The sequence below is a fragment of the Ambystoma mexicanum genome, chromosome 3q (genome assembly GCF_040938575.1).
Source record: "Ambystoma mexicanum isolate Mex_15411 chromosome 3q, UKY_AmexF1_1, whole genome shotgun sequence".
In the NCBI taxonomy this organism is placed as follows: domain Eukaryota; kingdom Metazoa; phylum Chordata; class Amphibia; order Caudata; family Ambystomatidae; genus Ambystoma; species Ambystoma mexicanum.
In genome coordinates, this window is record NC_090926.1 from 796357445 (window position 1) to 796380483 (window position 23039).

At 44.9% G+C, this 23039-nt stretch overlaps 1 protein-coding gene across 4 annotated transcripts in view; it reads left to right on the top strand.

The window, feature by feature from the left end:
- Nucleotides 1–23039, top strand: part of EME1 (essential meiotic structure-specific endonuclease 1) — a 313316-nt gene that overhangs the window by 114364 nt on the left and 175913 nt on the right. For 2 of the 4 annotated variants that reach the window (XM_069654873.1, XM_069654877.1), the window contains exons 4-7: nucleotides 15749–15859; nucleotides 16459–16548; nucleotides 19345–19466; nucleotides 19989–20130. In XM_069654873.1, coding sequence (XP_069510974.1) covers nucleotides 15749–15859; nucleotides 16459–16548; nucleotides 19345–19466; nucleotides 19989–20130 — 465 coding nt within the window. The remainder of the gene's footprint in view (nucleotides 1–15748; nucleotides 15860–16458; nucleotides 16549–19344; nucleotides 19467–19988; nucleotides 20131–23039) is intronic. The other 2 variants (XM_069654874.1, XM_069654875.1) reach the window with 2 other exon arrangements.

Here is a 23039-nt window from a genome sequence, read left to right on the forward strand (position 1 = left end):
TAGCGCTACCGCCGCTTTTAAAGGTTACCACCAGACTCATGATGTGGAGACATACTGTGGTTGAAAATGATTACAAATCAGGATTTCCTTGTTTTCTTTTCTTGAACTGTGAAACAGAATCACGTTTAAACTTGGGGAAGGGAAATCCACCCAAGTTACAAAGCGAGACTGTGTTCACATTACAAATATGGGCCACCCGGCTACGACTGACATTTCGCTGAGACTCTCTGTGACTCCTTCTCACCCACGCGGATCCAGCTCCCCATGCTCACTTTGTTAGGAGATTTCAACATCTGGCTTGACGTCCCTGCCAACCCCCTGGCCCGCTCCCTCACAGACAATCTGGAAGCTCTCGACCTCGCAGACAATCTGGAAGCTCTCGACCTGACTCAACTGATCTCACACCCGACCCACATCGCACGACACACCATAAAGACACTTTTCTGCGCATCTGGCCATGGACAATCTCCTCACTCCCACCTCGCCCACTCATCTGGATTGATCACCACACTATGCATTTCACACTTAAATACCACTCCCTCTCCACCACTTCCATCAAACAATCCCTCAACTACACCAGCCACCATCCCTCTTTGGAATAAAATCATTATCATTCCAGACCTGGCTTATTCCCTACTTCATCCACTATCGGATCTCTCTTGCAAGGAAGGACACCCCTTCATTGTTCTCTTCGACCTATGGCTCTGCAAAGCAATGACCCCCGCCCCCTCACACCATCCAGTCGCCCCACCCGATGACCGAACCCCCCCTCACCAAAAGCGGTACACCACCTCCCTACAGCATCACCTAGAGCGATCCTGGAAGACCACCCCCACTCCTCTTAACAAAGTGGCCCTTGCAAGACTGAACAGGGCATATGGGATGCTGTGTGTACCGTCTTCGAGCTTACCCGTCGCACACACATTTCTACATTCAGGAAAACCTTACACTGGCTCCCAGTCAGGCAAAGATATCCTTCTCATGCCCAGTATATCTATCGGATCGTACTAAGAGCAAGACGTCCACAAGAAATCTTATCCACTCTGATCCAGTCAGGATTCAAATTGGTTCGTTTTGGCAGCACAAGTTTCGAAGTCCAAGCTCTCCGGAACTCTCTTCCTGCTCCCATATGCCTTATTGACAACTATGCCTCTTTCAAAAAGGCCATTAAAACCCATCTCCTCAATCTCAGTTCTGATTGAGTTCTCTTTGCTCTCTGCTTTCCTGGTTTCTCTTTGCTTGTTTGTACGTCTCGTCTGATTATGTGTGTGCACTGAGACCTATGGGCATGTGTGCGCGGTACAAACATTTAAATAAAAAAATTTAATAAATATGAAATCAAGAAATGTATTGTAACTTTGGAAAAGTTAAATAAAGTTATAAAAAAACAGCTATGAAAACAGAAACTCCAACTCCAAAAACCCATGCAGGGAACTCCTTGGGGAATTCAACTCCCCTAGTTACCTAACCCCCCAGTTTCTGAACTCGCAAGCTCTCTGAGATGAAATTTCCAACCACTTTCTTAAGGTTGCACTTGAAAGACACCATACCGTCACCACAAAACTAGCTCAGATCCTGCCATTTACTTCCGGGCCCTCCACAATCCTGAACTCTTACTCGCCCTCCTGACCTACTTTCTCTTCTTTCACTTCTTTTATCAGGACGATTTCTGCAACCTACTTGCCCTTAGCCGACCCTCTGGCTCGCATGGAGATCCTTGTCCACCTCCCCTTCTAAAAAAGATCCTTATGCTGGCAACATAAATAATTCACTCTCATCAGGCACCTTCCCAGATGCCTTCAAAACCTCTCATGTCAAACTGCTCCTCAAAAAACCCAGCCTCGAACCCACTCCATCAAGCTACCGCTCAGTCTCCAATACCTTCTTCATTGCTAAACTAATTGACTGCACAGAATATAAGCAACTTGGTCTTTTCACAGAAAGTGTTTAAACCAGAAGTGCTATGAGGCTCTGCTTAGCCCAGATCCTGCCAGTATCTAAGCCAACATCCGTGCCCAGAAAGTTCCTATTTTCCTGAGGCAATGTCTTATTAGCCGGTTTCTGTGGCCCGACTGTTCCTGTTTTTATAGATATGTCGTTCTATCTGAAATGGGGCCATTGGTGTAGGGATTGGTGGCCTTAGAAGGTCCCTTTCATGGATTTGGGAAAAGCCAAGTTTTCAATGTATGGAAGGCCATGTAGTCCTGGTTTTGTCGAATGTGGGGAGGCAATGAATTCCACTGTGTTGGTGCCAAGGTAGAGTAGGCCAACCTACATATCAACATGATATTGATCTAAAACCAGATGATGCAGGGGAGACCGAAACATGAATCTGGGACAAGGACAGTAGAGCATGATATAGGAACGGCATAGTGGAGGAAGTGCTACGTTTTAGGATGAAGGGGTGAGTGATAAGTGCTGTGTGCTTGTTCTAGAGAGGAGAACAATAAGATGTGGCATAGAATGCTATGCAAGTTGTTCTTCTGAAAGGAGGAGAGCTTAGAGGTCGGACTTTAATACAGCTAGAGTGGGATTAGTACAGAGAGGAAGCACATTCCAAAATAACAGACCGAGGAGAGGAAGAGAGCGGCTAGGAGAGGTGCAAGGAGGTGAGCTGATGATGATTATAGAGAGTGAGGGGGGGATGTAGGAAGTGCGATGTGCCGATATATGGTAGGGTGGGGCAAGTCTGTGTATAGTTTTGAAGATGTTCATTAAAAAAAATGTATTAAAATAAATTCAACCTTAACAATAAAGTCTTTTCAAAAAAACAAATTTAAGTAACAAAAAAAAATACAATTCAGGTGCTCAAAACATCAAATATAAAAATTACATTCAGCAATCATTTATGCTAAAGTACCAAATAAACAAAGTCGGAGATGCACTTAATTGTCACAGCATCCATCTCTCTTCAGTTTTTTACACCGAGGAAACATATGAATTCAAGTTCAGATTACAAAAAATTCCAACCGAGACCACTAGATTTGACTGCTGGCCTGAAATGCCTTTTCTCCTGAAGAAATTCCCGATCCATAACCTCTTTAGTTTGAAATGGGTTCCAATGGAATTGTAGGAAATCTTCTCTAATTTCGTTACTGGGGAATCTTAGAAGATAAGGCGCTAGGGTCCATCCACTTCTGTGGTCATTACGAAGCTGCCCTAAAGGCACATATCCTTGCTATTTTTCCATGTTCGAGCACCAGTTATGTTCAAACAACTTTTGCTTGATCCTGACCAGGTTATTCACCAGATCCTATTTGGTTAGGTGTATATGTCTCAAGATAGTTTCACAGTGCTCATTGAAAACACCAAGGGGGGGGTGGGTACTAACCATGTCTTAATCTCCATTGGATTTTAAAGAAACCATGCCGACTTCATGTCTAATGGCAGCCATTGGCACTGAGTTTGGAAAACCCAAATCCTTGCACCAGATTACATCTTTAATCAAGCCCAGATGCTCCAGTTTCCAGTCGTCGAGGAGTTCTATACCATAAATCAGTTTGGGACTAATTTTACCTTCGGAAAAACATTGAATTATGGGAGCCAAGAAGAATCTGCAATATCTACTCTTAATTCGCCTCATTTGAGGAATCTAAAAGTCAGCCTTTGCTCTCAAAAAGTTCTTAAGATAATGTTTATCAGGAGAGCTAGTAAAGGGAAAACCGAGGTATATAATAGAAGTTACCTGGTTCAAGGCAGTGGAACAGTGCAGTTTCTTCTTTACCAGAGACCTGAGGTTTTTTTCGAGTTGATCACTAGGTTATTTTCTCTAGCAAAGGCCTTAATTGGCTCTACGAGCCGTCGCAGGCCAGTTTGTGTGCGATCAATAACCATAAAATCATCGGCTTAAGCCATCCAACAAACCTCCAGGTTCCCTATTTTAGGGGGAGCAAGGGATGCTGCTTCCAACTTCTTGCCCACATCTGCCATGTATAAGTTAAAGAGACAGAAATGCACCCTTGTTGCAAAACATTGGCCGTAGGAATTTTTTCTGACCATGAGCCCTCCTGTTTCAGTCGGACTTTAACATTGGAGCCTTCATGTTCTTTCATGATCAAATTTAGCAACCCTCCAGGCATGCCCGATAGTTTGTCCCGAAGGTTAGATCTTGCAACCGTGTCAAAGGCGTTGGACAAGTCCAATGCCGCCACATGAATGACAGGATAATTTCCCCTATTTACTAAATCCTGGAGAATTCTTAACAGAAAACCATTTAAGTTGATTCTATGTGATTTCAGAAGCCAGTTTGAGGGGAGTTTTTCCTCAACCTTGTTTCCAGATGTTTTAATATTAGATTTGCACCAATTTTACTGTCTGAGTCCAAAATGGAAATCCGGCGATAACATTTTCAACTTTTCTATTGTCCTTCTTATGAATTGGAATGGTATAAGCAGTACTGCAAGTAGGAGGAAAGTTACCAGTCCTCAAGATTTCGTCCAAGAGAAATTCCTGCCCATTTTAGTGGGGCACCCTTGAATAGATTATTCAATGTCTTATTATGTGCCAATGCTCTCGAGTCACTGGCCTTCTTAATGACATCCACAACATTGTCCATTTTGTATGTAATGGCCCCTGCCATTCCAACCACCTCTAATCTTTTTTGCCCATTTAAATTGGGCTAAGGCATAATCTCACCATATAGATAGGTAAAGTGGGCCACCCAGTTCTCTTCGGGTCACCGCATTGATAACACATTCCCCAGATCCCTTTTTTTTGTCATTCATCAGAGCCTAGAAGGATCACAAGTCCTTCATTTGAAGGTACCTCAACATTACCTCTGAGTCTGCCTGAAATAAAAAGGCACAATGATTTCTAATCCAGTTTCTATATTTTTGCTGACTTTCTTTTTTCTCATGACTGCATATGATTCAGTAAGTCATTCTCTCTTTATTTTTCGAATTCCATATCTCCTTCTTTTTCTGCCTCATCATAGATGTTTGACTTCCTATAAATTGGTCTTATGCCCCTGCTCTTTCGAAATTAATTCCCCAGTGAAGAGTTAATAGTTTCACACATGAAGTCTGAGTTGTTGTCATGGGTGATAGTTTGTAATTTCCAATTCTAATTGGATGCTTCAACAATCCCTTTGATTGCTCTATTCACTGTCATTCCTGTGTTGGTTCCAGGCTAATATGTTATGAGCGGAATTCAACACGAGATCTTCACTGTAGTGTGCTCTTTCATTACTATTGGGACACTCAATTGCAACTTTCAACATACAGTGAACACTCCAAATGGTATTAATAATTTCACAGTCACTGCAGATGGACATCAGATATTGATCCAAATATATGTAATCCCAGGCCGATTTTTGCGGACCACTATGCCAAGTCACATACTCCCCTTCTTCAGTTTCATTGGTGCCATTTAGAAAATGGAGACCCATTCTGTTCCCAAAATTTTTCCACTTTGTCCTATTATTGGATACTCCCAGAGAATCAGGACGTGTAAGCAATTCCCCTATTAAAGGAGATCGTATGAAGTCAGCATCCTGCTCGGAGGATGAGTTTATACTTTTCCGTCTGTTTTATAGATAACCAGCCTAACTGACAACAGTCGGTGGAGGTGAATCGGGAAGGTTGAAGAGTATACGAACAGGCAAGTTGCACACTTTTGTTGAGCGATGAAAATGCAAAGTGGGGAAGGCCATCGAGTAGAATGGCACAGTGTCGGATCGAGAGAGTACTAAAGAGGATATTAGGTGCTTAGCCTTTTGAAAATATGTGCAGTGCCATTACATGACCCACTCCCCCATATTTGAATAATACGAAGAGGAAGAAAAGAAGAGGGAAAAGGGAGCTATGAAGATTACACATAGGAGCCAATGCACCAGGGATTCCTATGGGCATTCACCATGTTGTCCCGATAATGAGATCAGGCCTCCCTCCACAATAATTCCCAACTGAAACCTATTAAACTTCCCAGTATGTATAAAAGGCAGAGCACACAGGCACACTGAGTGAGCTGGGGAGGCTGAGAGGATTGTGCTGTCCAGAGGAGCGAAGGAGAATCTGCAGCAACCCTGGGAAGTAACCCTGGGAAGGAGGACATGCTGCCAAGTCACTGGGGCAGTGAGTGCAGGAGAGACTGTAGTGTGGCAAGAGAGCTGTGCTTCCAGGAGCCAGACCTATCTGACAGGACCCAAGCCAAGGCTCATACCCTGGGTGTAACATTAAAACCCAGGCCTCTGAGAAGTGGGTGGGATGACCCCAACCCCAGAAAAGCCCCATTGGAAACCTCACAACTCCCAGAACCCGCAGAATGCTGTTTTGGGAAGATGGCAAAGTAGGAGCAAAATAGACTCATGCGTTGTGGACCTTGAAGTCATTAGAATTCTTTTCTGTTTGAACTTTTGTGCAAGGCAAGAGGGTCCGAGCCTGACTGAGGGAGACCCATGTGTGAACCAAAGGAGGGGTGCGAGCCTGACTGAGGGAGACCCATGAAAATTGGAGCAGGGTTTAACACAAGAAGGTGCAGAACGTCTGGGACAAAGGCGAACCCACTGGAGCAGAACGACCCATCAAGGGACCAAAGCGAAGGGTTGGGGAAACCTGGAAGTTCCCTGCAGGAGGTTGTTGCCTCTGAAAAACCAGGAGAGAGCCAAGAGGACTAAATTGTGTTTCAAGGACGCCAGTGACCCTCCCGGGTGAATGACAGAGTTTGGGAGGCGAGCCCAAGTCTGTGGCATTAACTTTGACTCCTGAATTGAAGCCGCAAAGTGAATGTACTCTGAAATGCATAATGGTCAAGATTAAGCCCAGCAAAAGGGGAAGTAAAAATGTGAATGCTTGAAGCAAGGGTGAAGAAATCTTTGTTCACATCAGTAGGGGATTTGATCCAATTGGTCCCACCTGTTCTCTTAGTACTGTAAGTCAATATTTGTGAGACATGCTGCTAGATCAGGGCGATGATCTGAACTCGATTTGGGAATTCTCAGGATGATGTGTGTCGTCGGCGCATTTATAGCAGGTGAGGTTGTGCGAGCGGCTGACCCCTGGCAGAGGGGTCATGTAAAGGTTGAAAAGAGGTGAGAGGTAGGCGCCTTGAGGTACTCCAGTGTTCACTGGGCTTGCGGTGGGGAGGAAAGGGGGAAGGAAAGTGATTTGCTGTCTGTTGTTGAGAAATTAGGCGATCAAGTTGAGTGCCGAACCTCAGATTCCTAGCGAGTGTAGTCTGTTAAGGAGGATTGTGTGCTTAATGGTGTTAAACGCTGGCAAGAGGTCAAGAAGAACAAGCGCTAGGCATCCTTCAGATGTCCTTGAGGTCATCTCAAATCAAGATCAGTGTGGTTTCTGTTCCATGGCGCGGACGGAAGCCTGATTGCGCAGGGTCTAGGAGCTTGTTGGATTCCATGAAAAGATTGAGCTGAGAGTATGTAGAATGGTTGATGAGCTTTGCCAAGAATCGGGTGTTGAAGATGGGCCTTGTGAAGGCTTCTTGAAGCAAGACACAGACAACAGATTGAAAGTTCAAATAAAAAGTGTTTATTAACTTAAATGTCAGGCCTAACTTGCCCAATACTAAGGTGGGATTTCCCTACCTAAATAAACTAAGGATAGTGTGAGTCAGGAAGTTCAACTTAGAGGTCTGTCTGTGTCCAAAACCTATACTTAACCTCACGACTAAAGCTAAGCAATGTGTAGGGATGTCAGTAAACCAAAGCAAGTGTTCAAACTAAAGTTCTGAGCTTCTTCCAGCTCTAGGCTTGCTCTTGGCTCCCTTCCCCAAGTTCAAGACCGTTCCAACAAAATGGTCTCTGGGTTCCCTTCCCCAAGTTCAACACAGTACCACAAAATGGCTTTGGAATTCCCTTTCCTAAGTTCAACACAGTTCTTTAGGCTTCATATTCACAGTCTCATCAACTTGTTTAGTTTGCCTTTTCTGTCTCTGAGGTGAAGGAGTTAAGTATTGACCTTGTCAGTTCTCCTGCACATGTGGAGGTGAAGATTCTTTGAGGAGGGAGGCAGGACTAGGGGGGAGCCAGAGGGTCTTGTGAGAAACCTGAAGGTGTCTCGCCTGCTAGTCCCCAGGGATCTGTCATCCATTGATGGGTAGGATCACCTGGATGAGAGGTCTTCGGGGAGAGGCAGTGGGATACCGGAGGGTGAGACATGGTATCCCCTTCCTCGTAACAACTTTTCCCCATCCTACCAGGTAGGATACCTAGGAACTCAACCCCCCTCCCATCCCCTTTCCCAACACAAACACTTTAGCACAGACAGTTCACCATGAGCGACAACGGACTAATACCAGACCCGTATACCTGACAAATCCCAACACTATGGTCATGTAAAGTCAGGCAATTACCGATCATTACACACATCTGACTTAATCACACTTCCCCACACAGATAAAAGACGGAGCACGAAAGCCCACTCTGAGCAAGGCATAATGCACGAGGAAACAGCAGTTCCCAGATGGCAGCTTAATACAAGGAGAAAGACGGCGAGACCAGAGAGGGTTGCAAGGAGCAAAGTACCCTTGACCTGTAAAGTCTGTTACTTTCATGAGCCTTGGAAAGTAATAAACCGAAGCCCTGGAACTAAGGCTCATCAAACCTGCACAGTGTGTCGAAGGTACCTGGGGCTCTCCCACATTGATAGCCATTTTGGGGAGGTGCGATTGCCGTTGTGGTACTGCCCTTGTCTCCTACAATAAATTGGCATCAGAAAAGACAGAGCTGGAGAGACTCATACCAAACCAGCCTGTGTTTTGAAACAAGGTTGCAAGTGGCAACATTGTATAAAGAGAACAGTGTGTGAAGCGTTTGGGATGAGTGACGCAAATACAATTGGAAGCTAAAGGAAATAGTTGGAACTTTATATTGAACTTTGGGAGGTCAAGAAAAGATACCGTAAACAGAGAGGTCCAGCGCCATGTGGGTGCTCATTCGAAAGTCTCTGTTAGGTATCCAACTGATGCTGAGTGTGAGAGAAAGATGAATTGAAATCGAAGTGGTCATGTAACGGGTCAAGGTAAACCCTGCGCATATTCGAAAGTCTTTGATAGTTTAATGTACTTCACAATTGGTCTGACCTTGGCTGAGGGTGACTAATTGAACAAAAGGAAGGGTTCTGAGCCTGGCAGCGGGGGGGTCCGGGGTGAACCAAGAGTTGCCCGAAAAGTAATTCTCAGAACTTTTCTTTTGAAAGGAATCTGGGCCTGAAAGAGGGTGGGTCAAACTTTTGTTTTGAAAAGGATCTGAGCTAGGCGCAGGGGTAATCCAGGGTGAACACCCAAATTGAACTGTGAAAAAGGAAAACCACGTTTGTGTGTTGTTTTTGGTACCGCAGGCCCTCTGCGTCAAGAGACTTGCAAGAAGTAACGAGACTTGGACGCAGAAGGTCCTGAACTGGGAAAATGGAAGTGTCCTCATGCCGCAAAAGACAGAGTGTGTGCTTTGCTCGAGTGACCCGCCTTGCCTCGTGTTGAAAACGTGGGGAAGGGAGGCCAAAGGCCCTAGCATCCTGACATAATATTTTGTGAACATTTCTTTCTTTTTCATGAACATTACCCCACACTATCTGTATATTAGTGGTAAGGATTGGCAAACTTTTTTTTTATTTAGTATAGGCCTTTTTTTTTTACAGGACTCCACTAGGACTAGGACTGCATTATTATTTGATGGTAGTAGCTTGTTCCCATCTGTAGACTAAGGTTTAGATAGGCGTTTATTACACTCTTGTGCAAGTTCACTAAACACCCTTGAACTGTGTGGTCACATGTGTCTGTCTTACTGTTGATACCATGCCTCCCTTACAGTCTGCTGCTGCATAGTACTTTGATGAAATCCTTGCTCGAGATGGGGTTGAAGGAGCATATAGAGGGAGTTTTGAAGGGGAAGATGGTAGATTCTTTGGAAGCAGGTGTTGGGCGGGGGGGGTTGTGTTTGGCCAGTTTGGCTTTAAGGGTGGCCGTCCTGTCTAGCGCTGTATTTTGGAAGTGTTCAGAGAAGGAGTTGCAGAGCATGGAGGTGGCTGGGGCAGCTGTGTACAAGGGATTCAGGAATTCCGTGAATATCCTGTGGAGCTCTTTGCTGCTGCTGTGGCCGCTCAGGATTCTTTTATTGCAATAGGCTTTTTTGGCCTTTCGGATCTGATTTGTAGTTTCCGTCATGGTTGGCAAACACTGACTTACTTTGTGGTATTCTGGGTGCTCACCATTTGCGCTCGAGGTTTTGATTTGGGGTTTTGAATGCCTTCTTGTGGGGGCATGAACCACTTGGGGGTTGGTCCTTTGCAGAAGAGAGCAGACCTGGAGGGGGTGAGAGGAAGGAGTGAGTTGTTAAGTCAGGAGTCAAAAGACTCAATGGATACGGGTCGATCTATGGCCAGGAGTGTAGGGAGGTTGCGTAGAAGGGCTTCAGCCAGGTCAGATAGTACTTTGACCGTGTCCCAGCATTTGAGATGATGTGGAGGGACGGGGGTGGCGTGGGAGGCGGGGCGGTGAGTGAAGAGAGAAAGGTATGGCTGAGTGGCATGTCCAGATTAGGAGTGTATGGGTGGATGCAGAAATGAGGTTGAAGGAGCTGAAAATTGAATCAAAGGTGTGGCCTGCAACGTGGGTGGGTCCTGTCGTGTGCCTGGAGAAGCTGAGTGCCTCAAGACTGTCAACCAGGTGATGAGCCATGAAGTTGTTGGGCACGTCAAACCAGATATTAGTCACCCAGTAGGATGATTACTGGGTGGTTAGCTAGTGTAGTTGCTAGTGGGTCGCAGAGGCTGTTGGTGAAATGTCTGTCATATCTGGGTGGCCTGTAGATGAGTAGGAAGCTGTGTGAGAGAGTGGGCAGTAGAGAGAGCTTGACTCGAAGGGTTTTGCTGTTGGCTGTGCACTGCTGAGTTTCGGTGAGTGAGAAAGCGATGTGAGGTTTGTGGAGGATGGCCAATTTGCCTCCTTTGGAAGATCTGTTGGGGGGAGATGAGCGGGTAGTCAGGAGGGAATGCTTTGTGTGCGATTGGTTTGAAAGTGTCCGAGAACCATGTTTCAGTGATGAAAAAGAGATCAGGATTGTCAGAGGTTAGGAGGTCAAAGATGCCGTTTCCAGTTTTGGCCACAGAGCGGGCATTGAAAAGTAGGCAGGTGATTTGATGGGAATTGGCAGGGGCATATTTCCTTGGGTGTCGGGGGCTGGACGGTCAGAGTGGCCGGTGGGCAGGTGTAGGTCTCAGGAGGAGGCGGGGTGGACGGTAAGACCGTATCGGTCGATGTGACCGGAGGGGTGGTGATGGGCGGGAAGAGTGAACAGGCAGTGGCTGGCTTGCGCGAGGGGAATGGCGGGGGATCAGAGGGTGGGTGGTAAAAGCAGCCATGTCGTCAGTGATGTGCGTGGTGGTGCTGTAAGGGGTTTGTGCCCACGGGAAGGGAGAGGTGTGTATGTAGCAGGGGAAAGGTTATGTTCAAGGAGGGAGAAGGTGGGGATGGGTAACAGTGTGGTCCTGACAGAGGGACTAGGAAGAGTAAAGTGGGTGGACCGATGCAGGGGTGGCGAGGTATGAAGAGTAGAGGGCGAGGGACGGTCTCTGCCTCTGAGTTATGTGTGTGTGGGTTCAAGAGGTGTGTGACAGAGGGAAGGGGGGGTTGGAGGGAAAAGGGGTTGAAGCAGTGGTTCTGGAAAGGGCAAGACATGCCATGCTCAGTGAGGGGAAAGGGGTGCTCAGGGGTGGTCTGGTATTGGAGGTCTGTGGGGGGAGGAGGAAGGGGCCCTGTGTGTGGGAGGGGAGTGGGTGGGGCAGGTGAAGTGTATGTTATGCCAGATGGGGCAGAGGGGGGCAGTGGTGCGGGAGGGTTATGGCTGTCCAAGGTACACTGGGATTTCTTGGTAGTGGGGCTGGAGGGTGGGTCGGACAGGCCATAAATGCATGGGAGAGAGGGTATAAATACAGACAGAATGGGTTATGAGCATGGGATTTCGTTAGGAAGAAGAGCTCTGCTCTTAGCAGTGTTTAATGCAGGGTGATGGGTAGTAGTCAGTGGGGTTCTGGCTAAGGCGGAGATGGATGGGATCGAGGGGAGTGAGGTGAAGGGAGGTTTCCTGGATGGCGGCTCAGGGGATGTGGTGGCAGTGTGGTCATGTTGTTTTGAGCACCAAAGGGCTCCTCTGGTTTTAGAATTGGACGATGGGTGTTGTATTGAAGTGTGAAAGTCCTACCAGGTAGGAGTGGGGTTGGACAGGGAAGTGGGTTGCAGGTGAATCAGGACACTGATGGAACACGCAGGAGTGCTAAAACTAACTTTAAAAACCCAAGTGTAGCCGCAAATGGGGTCGCAACAGAGGGCACACACACTCACCTGTACTGCAAGGCTAAAGTGGCTGGGGGCTGCTACGAGCGGGGCTTGTGCCTCAGATGAAGCAAAATGATTGAGCTTGCTCGAGGTTCCAGGCCATTCGGGGTGGGGGCGGGCTGCCAGGCGGGAGTAAGGCTGGACAGGGAAGTGGGCTGTACGGGGTCTGAAAACGAATGGAACACGCAGGAGTGCTAAACTAACTTTAAGAACACAAATTTAGCAGCGAATGGGGTTGCAACAGAGGGCACACACACACTCACCTGGACTGCAAGGCTAAAGTCACCTAACAAACTCATCATCAACCCCCCCACCCCCGTAGAGCACCTTCTACTTGAATTTCAATTAATGTAGGCCTACTTAACCTAGACAGTTCTAGCACCTCACAGAACATACTTGCTTCTCAATTTTTGAAATTGGACTCTCCTAACGTAAGCCTCTCTAGTCCATCCGAAGGACACACCAGATATTGAAGCCTTCTGCGACTTTCACTCCCAAATTCATCACTGGTAGGTATTAATTCCCTCCCTCAGGCTCCATTACTACACTAAGGGATAAGGGTCAGGCAGTCGGAACTTCTAGGTGGGAAATGGACATTCCGGGGACTCTGGTGGGTGTGTCAATGAGGGGTGGGGATAGCGAGCGGTTTCTCAGACTTGGTGGCCTGGAGACTAGCAATGGCACAGACAACCAGTTCGGTATTTTTGCATAGGTGACTATGCGTTATCACTGCCCCGTTTCAATCCATTGTACTAACGCAATAATCAGATAGAGGACCTAAGCTGACGTTATCTGTTTCTTATCTGACAACTCTGCATATCATTTTCATTTTGACTGCATGCTGGCCAACTGGTGCATGAGTTCTGCATGTTAAGTATAGCAGACTAGAACAGGGATTGATGGACTATTTACAATACCCTTGACTGTATGATAAAATACATGATTAATATATGGTCTAAAAAATTGATTTTCTGTTATTATTAGGCAAAAAAATAATTTTGAAGAATTGCTTTGAAAACAAGAATGAATATTGCTGATGACAAAATATATATGGGATGTTTATAATTCCTAAATGTAATACATGATTAAGTATATGGTAAAAATAATTGACTTTCCATTAATTTTAGGCAAAAAATATTTTGGAAGGAATTGTTTTGAAAATAAGAATAAATACTGCTGATGACAATACAGATATGAACATTTAGAGAGAATGTTGGTTGAGATATAAAGAATAAGAAAATTAGGTGTGCATCAAATAAATCATGTAATTTAAATAGATTATTCTTTCTCCCTACCATTTTGATTAAATACTTTCTAATTCAAATTCTGACTATTATTTTATTCTATTTTTCTTTTCTTCTAAACTTTCCTTTTAGTATCTCTCCTGAAGAACCACGGATAATCACTGTGGGGAAACACGTGTTGAGAGCAAAAAAATGTGAATTGAAAAAAGTATGTGTATATAGACATTTATAAATACATGAAGGAAATTTAAAGTTGCATGAAAATTAATGCAAGTTTAAAAAATAAAATCTAATTTTTTGAAACAGCAATCAAAGAATTACCTACATTATTTTTACCAGAAGCGCAACCCACTATGGTGCTTTTACAATAAGAAAACATGGCCGACATTAGAACTTTATACAAGAAGGTTATAATCCTTACATTCAAAACCCATATTGTTCCCAAGACAAAGGGGGGACAATGCTGGAACACGTTGGCCATACGTTGGCCATAACAAACATTGCCAAAGTAAAGAGGGGCAATATTTTACAAAGCTTATAAACCTTATAACAAGAGAATATTGTCACAGACAGATTATAACCATTATTGGCCAGAGTGAGGAAGAGGCAGTAGTTGAACAAGATATCCACAAGCATTGCCAAAGCCTAAGAGGGGCAAATGTGATTAAGGAACATTGTCAGCAGTTACTTGTTGTGCAAGTGGGAAAACAGGAGCGAAGCCCTTCTGGTAGAAGATGTCCAGGAGGAGAGAAGTATAACGTGCATTGCCTAGGGAAAATACAACAGTGGAACAAACACCATTGTGAATCATGTTTTCCCAAAGTAGTCATGTTGAACATTTGTTTATACTTGAAGAAATAAAGAATTGTCGTCTGGTTGAACTGTAGGGACCAAGTGAAAGACTTTTTGAAGCAAGAAGAACTTTATGATTAGAAATTTGTTACAAAACAGAGTTTTGTTATTTGAACCATTGATTGAAATTCCTGCTTTGAATCTGGGGAAGGGGATTCGACCCAGGTTACAAGGATACACAAATATTAGATTTATGTTGAATATAACTGTTACAATTGAATGCCCATTTATTACCTTTTAGTTTGAGTATGTAGAAGTGTGAGGGACAGATTCCTTTTATTAGAGTGTTTTCCTTTAGTTATGGTATAGGCAGGAAAATCCTCTTTAGGTTAGGGATAGTGAGGCGTTTGTTAAAACCAATTTATTTAATAAAATGGCTTCTTGTGAAAATCCTTTACCAGGTTGTCCACCTCACATTTCTGACCCCTCACACATCCTAGATTAGCTGTTGCCCCACTATAGGAATCATTTGCCCTAGTTCAATTGTTGTCCGCCGTATTTTGCTCCTTAGCACTGTGTTATTTGTTTGCTATAGTTTCATTATTTGTACCCATTTTTGTTTCCCCGCTGTATTTTGCTCCTAGCATCCTAGGTTGGTTGCCTACTGCCACTGTAGGAATTGTTTGCCCAAGCACTAACACACTCTTCTTCATACCCAAAAACCCTGGACGCAGGCCAACTATGCCACAACTTCTAACGGAACTGTACATCGCTACAAATAAACTACACAAGATCGCCCTGGCCAATGCACCCTTTCACCACGTGTACACAAGGCTTCCAGTACAAATGCCTCCATGCCCTTGATGCAGCCCACCTAAAACAGCCCTGCACACAGTACCTGAGTACATCTGAATTGCATGCATCAATACAGCAGTAATGCTCCCACTCTCTTTCTGTTCCATTAAAGTGTCTAAACACCATGCAAATAGCAGTGGTGCCCAATGAAAATTCTAGTACCATAACGTGACAATCTTAAGCACCCACCAATCTGACTGCTCCACCCATCAATAGGCCCTTTTGTATAGTGCTTCTTCTCAAAGCACTTTTCAGTTTCAATAAATACAATACAAAATAAAAGTTCCTATTTCTACCTTTCTTTGGAGATGGATGGGCATGTAGTAGAAGTTGTAGCAGGCAGAGAAGGTGATGGGACATGCTGTTATCTGATGCGAGAATCCTTTGCCACGTCTGAGTTAGGTGTATCTGTGATGCACAGCACTCTGTAGGTTTGGAGCTAGCTCCTCTAACACCTGTTGTGTCTAAGATATACATTACTTGCAGTAAGCCGGCAGACGGGCCGGATGCACCTCAAGGATCCCCGCAATGATTAATCATGTCTGGGTCTGTCCGGGCTTCCGGCTGCTCAGTGCATCCTTCTGCTCCTCTCCTCTCAGATTTGTCAATCTAACTGCCTGATCGCCGACATGCCAATTTGGTGGAACCTAGGGCTGCTCCTTCCTATTTCTCCGTCCCTGAAGGTAAGGATTACCTTAACCGTAGTGATGACCCCTACCCTCTCCCTCTAATGCCATAATTGTTTGTTGGACTCTGGTATCCCTCAACTGACTTTGGCACAGCGTTTCATATTATCCTGCTCTGCTGCAGGAGATGTGATCTGCATCCTCATTGACATTATCACCAATCTTGACATCTCATCACTTACTTAGTCTAATTTTATGTTGTATCTTACCTTTGTACCAGTACACTTGATGTAACCCCCGCACCATGAGGTGAGGCTTTCCCAATGTGTGCATCCATATGTTGTATCTTACCTATTTGTACCTGTACACTTGATGTAGCCTGCCGCACCATGAGGTGAGGCTTAGCTAGTTTGAATACACTCACCTATACTGTCTGTTACCAATAGGAGTACTCGTCACTTCTCTAATGTACTAAGCACTATCTGTAACTAGCTCCTAGATACCTCTGGGCTTTGTGTGCTGAAAAAAATGCTAAATTAAATAAATGACTCCTCAATGCTGGTGGCATTTGAGAAACAGAGCTCTTTGACAGGGCTCTCACTCCCTATCACAGCTTAGTAGGTCTTAATGCAAATGTTTCAAATTTTTCTACCCAGGGGGAAGAAAATGCTTGGATGGACGATCCTAGCCTGCTGGTTCTAGTGCCACAGAAAGATTTTATCTCCATGATCCAGAACTCAAGGAAGGTGAGACAGTGGTGAAGGTTTCCTCTTCTCCTGACACTAAAGCCCACCCAAGTTCTTTGGTATGCAGAGTTCTTTAGGGTATCGTGATCAAGAGAGCGTGCAGGACAGGCCCTGCAATGTCTGGAGGACGTTGAATCCTGCATATGGTTTGGATTCATGGGAAGGCATTGTGCTCTTTTGGGAATGATCCCAACTGGCCTATGAGTGGAATGTGATCAGCAGGTCCTACCGTTACCGAAAGCTTTAGAAATATTTTAGATTTGTCAAGTTATCAAGATTTGTCAAGTATTTTATCTCTCCTTTTTGAGCTTGCTGCATAACTAACATAAGCTTTTTGTGCCAAGGTTCCTCCCTGGCACTACTTTCACCTCTAACGACAAATGTGATGGGAGGAAGGTTTTGAATGAATTTGAACCATTGGCATTGCTTTGGGCAACCATCCACACCACTCTTTTTTAGCCTGTCTGTGCCATTGCAAAAGGGGTCCAGCCATATGTATATCAGTCGCCACTGCCACCAATGGTAGCAGCCCAGCCCGAACTGCTAGCCCACGTCCCCTCTGCATGGGAACACAAGCAACCCCAGACATGTTTCAGCCTTGTTGGGCCTCCTCAATGAGATGAAGCTTGGTTCCCTATGGCACAGCAAGCAACGGACCCATGCCTTTGAACTCATCGGGTCTGGTGTGTGCGTCCATCTGCCTCGCTGCCTCCAGCTCCTCTGCTTTGTGGCTTCTGCGCGGCCCTGCAACCTCTCGGGACTGGCATGAACTTCTCTTGACGCTGTAGGCCCGGCATCCTGGCTCTTCTACAATTTCTTCCTCTGCTGCTTTGTGGAGAGTACAAAACTCCTCCACCCGCTACTACTGCTGCCCTCCTGCTGCTGCTGCCTCGGCTGCTACTCCGTCCTCCATCTTGGTTCCCTGGCCTGCACCTGTGAGAGCCTGTTTTGCCTCTCAGCTACCCTCAGGTGTGGGTCATCAACCTTAATGGGCTGCACTTTGCAACCTTATATCTCTACAGCCGCCTTCTTCGCCCCAGTACTTTTGACATATTGGGCTGAAGTCCACAACATTAAAACTTAGTTTTCTCGATAATATTTTCATTGCCAAGTTTATTCCTCTCCTCCTATATATTCCTTAAATGAGTATTATAAGGCTTTGTTTTACAGGGCAATGAGGTATTTCAGATTTTAAATAGGCTGTCTTTAAAGACTTCTTGACAAGATTTCCCTGGGACTCGTAGGGTTTCCTATTTCTCCCTCATAATGTATGACCAGCTACGAGTGTCTTCACTCGTACTCTGGCAATTATCTTAAGGGAAAAATAGCGCTCAATGACAACATACCATTACATGTACTGGCATTAATGATATTCCCTTCCTTAAGGAAGACAAATACTGCCTCTCATCCCACAATGTTCTCCTTTTGCTCTGGGACTATTTTCCTCCCAGCTAACACCGCCCCCAGGGTCAGGATCTGGAAGCATCTGCCTTTCTCTGGCCTCCTGAGAAGGGACTCTAGGTCGGGTTTTCATTAGGACTCCATAGGAACCCTGTACCAAAGGTGATTCTGAAAAACTCTCAAAACTATAAATGGACTGAAGCTGAAAGACTCACAGGGCTTGCAAAAATCTACTCGCCCTCTCGCATAGGTGAGTACAGTTCATGACGGTAGAGCACAATGAAACTTAGGGATGATTGAAACTTTTAACATTCACTTTGTTTGCAGTAAACGTCAAATAAGTTTCACCGTGCGTGGCTGACCTCTGGTGGCAGGAATGCACCAAGCATGACGTAGGCTTATGGTGACATGCACCATTTTACAGAAAGTGTTTTGAAAATGTTTGTCATCAGTCATCCTGGGTCAGGTACATTTCTCTTAGGTTGGGTAGGTAAACTAATTTACTCAACCTGCAGATCTAGCAGAAGTTTAAACAACTTGAAGGTACTGCCTCATATCTTCACCAACACCCTTGCCTATGATTCTATGTCTGACCTCAGCTTGATACCTGATGTAGTCAAGTGAAGCCATCCTGACTGTGTCAGCCAATGCCTTTAGGTTCAACTATGTCCAGATCAATGCACCCAGTAGACCTGTGATCAGGCTTCCTCTTAAGAAGAAAACTCCTCAATACTGAGTAGAGCTGCATAAAGCCCTATTCTTGAAATGGTTTAGTCTTCAAATTTGATTAAGAACGCTTTGCGCACCTGTAAATTTGAGCTCTCAACAGTTAAACATCCTAGTTTACAGAGGAACTGTTGTCACTCTATCAGAACTGTAGGCTATCTTAATTAATGCAGCCATATTTGTAATTGGGATGGTCAACATCCAGCCTTCAACATGGTTTGTATTATTTGGGTATCCGTATAGCGCTGCTAGATGCACTATGCAAATGTTCCTTGAGTGCTTTCCAGAAGACCGGGATAGGAGCTTGTTACATAAGACGGGGCTATGGTGGTAACACTTTTTTTCTTAAGGGTGACATGTCTGGGAAGGTATTGTCTCTTCAGGAGTACAGTTTAGTAAGAAGGAACTAGGAGAGATCAAAAGAGTCGATTCACTGTCTTGCAAAGCAAGCTAACATCTATGCTATGTCCCAAGTCTACACACAGGAATACATGAACCAAAATTAATATGGGGTTTGAAGTTCCAGGGCCAGTGGTGTAGTAGACATTCAGACCCATCAAAGTGTGGGAGCATTGGTGACAGGCTCTGAATGTTGGGGTTGGGCTTTTGTTCCAGAAAGTCAATAAAGCTACCATTCATCAAAAGGACTGACTTCTTCTCCTCTTACAGGGATGCCAAAGTGGTGAGGATGGGAGACTACAGACCCTGAGGAGCTTCTCGACCGGCATTCTGCAGAGAAATGATGCAAAATCTATTGCTCTTGTTGTCCTGGAAATGGAAAAATATTTCAAGTAAATATTACTAACTACTTGCAGCACTGTTACACTCTTAATGGCACTGACTCCTATTAGTAGACTAAGGAGCTGAGAGCTCCCTCAGCAATCTGCAATTCTTTGTTATTCAAACAGGTGGCCCCTTCTGTAAGAACCAGGACATGTGAGCATCTTTACACTCTGTGCCTCGAAATTCTTCCATATAGTACTTCTGCTACAAGAGGCTGGAGCTGCATGCCATGATCAAACTCTGCTTCTACAGTTTTCACTACAAAGCCGTAATCCTTCAGTCTTATTACACTATTCTCCTTAACTCATATTATTTAGAGACACTGCAGCTGTGAGTTTGGGTCACGCTCTTTGCTCCTGCCTTCCCTCCCATAAACACATCTGCCATTTATGAAAGGACCTATTGCAGGATGGGACAAAGACTGCGGGTGGCACCGATCACCTTCACTCGACATCCGACCGTTTCATCATTGACATTGACAAACCAGTGGTTTGTTTTTGTTAACATATAAACTTTCTTTCTGCTTGTAGGTGTAAGAAGACTCAGTCTCAAAAGCAGCTGCGGCAGGCAGTGCTCAGTGAATCTGCCAAAGAAGGACAGGCAAAGCAGAGGAAGAAGAAGAAAGATGTGCCAGAGACACTTCCCTTGCTCTCTAGAGTGGACGTGGAAGAGGCAAGTAGTGAAAGTTGTGGTTTTGGAGCCAACTGTGTACCATGTTGGAACAAAGCAGAAGACAAAGTTGCACTACAAGATGTCTGGTGTCGGAAATATGTTCTGATAGAGAAGTATAACCTTTTTCTTACTTGATCTATGGTTTTAACCCTCTTCCTGGCTAAGACATACATACACTCTACCAGAATATGATTTCAATAAATTGCATTGCTCAGTGTTTCCACCGGCTCTTGGTGTTTCTCATGACTTATAGAAGTAGGATAACAAAGCATGCTGGGACAGAAAGTGTGCAATCTATGCATCACATGGACTCAGATATGAGTATTCTTTGTATTTTATTCAAGTGTCTCTTATTCATATTCAAATTGAATATAACTGAGGAACAATGCATCCTTAACTTAGTTGCCGAAGGATCTTGATTATACTTTGTATCCAGTATAAATGCACATGGTCGCACTCTGGCAAAATGCAATCCATATACATATGAATACAGAAGAGTCCAGGCTTGAGGGATCAGTGGACAATTCAGGACTCACTGGATAAGGTTTAAACAAGTTTAATTGGCCCCATGGCCTGGGGTCAACAGAGTATAAAGATGAAGGGGTTTTCAAAACCACCAAAAATACTAGCCGTTCTAGTGTGCTTGATGACAATAGTCAGTCAATCCATCCCTCATTTCTCTGGGTTTCTGCCTCCTGGAAGTCGCTGGCTTTTCACCCGTATGGTCTCTTCCTTTTTGCTCTGGTCTTCTTTTTTTTACAGTCTTCCTTCTGTGCTTACCATGGACTTCACCCCAATTTGGGTATCATTGCTGTATGTCACTTACTTTATTATCCCGTCTCATCGGGTATTATGCCTTCTGTTTGTCCCCCCTTCTCCCACTTTCAGGGCTTTTCTGCTTTGTTTTGCCATCCTCTCTGCTCCGAGGCTTTGTTTTGAACTCTCCTCTCTCTGACCCCCATCAATGGTTGTGATAAGATTTGAATGATGACTCCGACACCTAAGGTAGGGAAGTGAACTTCTTTACTAAGTTCTAGATGACAAGGTGATACAATAGGATAAGTTCAAGTTAAGTAGGTAGGAAGGTATAGGAAAACATCCTCTACCTCACCACACACATTCCACCAGCTAACATTCCACCAGGCATTCCATCAAGCAAGCATTCATGCAGGACCAGGGTAAGGGAGATACAAGACACAACAGGTTGCCTGCTTAGTTTCTCCTTTTCATCCTGCACGTATACTGTTTTCACTGAAATATGTGGAAAGATAAGAGCAGATTATTTGCACTTGTATAAGTACAATTCAAATTCTGTTGTACTGTATTGGAGCGAGATTTGTCAAATTCCACAAGGCGTTGCCAGACAGAAATGTATAATGCCTGGTGTTGGAAGGTATTTCTACATAAGTGCTCACTTATGGCTGGTAAATTCATAAGGAGCGAGTGGTAAGCCTCCCTTAATCGGGAAAGTTCCACGTTTTTATCATTCTTCATAAAGTCTGGTTGCTTTGGTAGGTTTCTTATGTATATGGATAAAGAGGGGATGATTGTGGTTTCCTGCAGAAGTGATGTGACCTAACAGTTTGGGCTGTACTGCCCCTTTTGGGGTGGGACCAAGCCTGATTTGCATGTGATCTTTCGCCTTCTGTAATGGCTTGGCAGGTGAAGAACAATGGTCTGGAGGATTGCCCAAAGCAATGCCAGAGGTTAAGATTAATTTTAAACCTTCCAGCCATCACCTCTTGTGTTTTTGCTATGGACAAAGAGTTCCAGATTTGAGGTGCGGGGCAGAAGACAGAGCTTCCCATCCTTCTGCTGCGATATGTAGATACATACTACTAGGTGTATTTGCAAGGAAGACCTGAGGTCCTTGGAAGGAGAGCGTCTGTGTATTTTGGCATCTAGTAGAAAAGGGCTCCGCCCATGAATAGTCTTGTAGGTAAAATGGAGAGCCTTTAAAGTCTTGTTGTGCCCACTGGGAGCCAGTGCAAAGATGGCAAAGCTGAGGTGACTGAATATGCACTTAGCCACAGAAGCAATTTGTGGCTCGAGAGATAAATTGTGGTTAATGGTAACTCATACGGTCTTGTCCTTTCAAACATGGGAAAGGGAGAGTGATAAGGTGGTAGGATCAGCAAAGAATAAGGTTCTATGCTCAGGGCTGACTGTAGTATGGTTTTCAGCATACCCTGCACGCCAGCGCAAAGGCGATCTAAGAATAGTGCTGTAACTAATGCAAGACTCTGGAAAGATTTAGATCTTGTGCTTGGTGCAAGAGAAACTATGGGGCTAGTGACCACATGGCACCTGACAGGCTTAGTATTGGACAGCAATACTGATTGGGGTCATCCTCTAGGAACCATTCTTTTTTTTTTCTCAATATAGGTTTATTGAACTTTTGAGAAATTCACAACATTAAAGGAAAAGAAGACAGAAGGTAAACTCACATTCTTTTCATGTACACTCCAATTCTTACTAGCCAAGGCTTAGCACACATGTAACGAGGAACTGTGCAAAACAGTGAGGGTGATTCACTGCCTAGACCCCTCTGCCTAGACCCCAGGGATCCCTTACTCATGTGGCCAGGGCACGGCCACCGCCTTTGGATCCAGACCCTGGGGGTGGACAAGTGCGGGAGGATCATCTGGGTGAGGGGTCCTTGGGAGTGGGGTGGAGGAACGCCCGATGGTGAGACATTGTATCCCTCCTTTCCAAATACCCTCGTCCCATCCTATTTTATAAGATATTCCAACTTCCCAGACCCCCCGCTCCCTTTCCTTCACAAACACTGAGCCGAGGAAGAGGAGGTCTGAGGCTAAAAGGAGTGCCACCCATGCAATATGTAGAGGAGGAGCCAAATGCCTCTACACGAAGTCCCGCCCCCTGCTACCTGTGTGCTGGAAACCAGA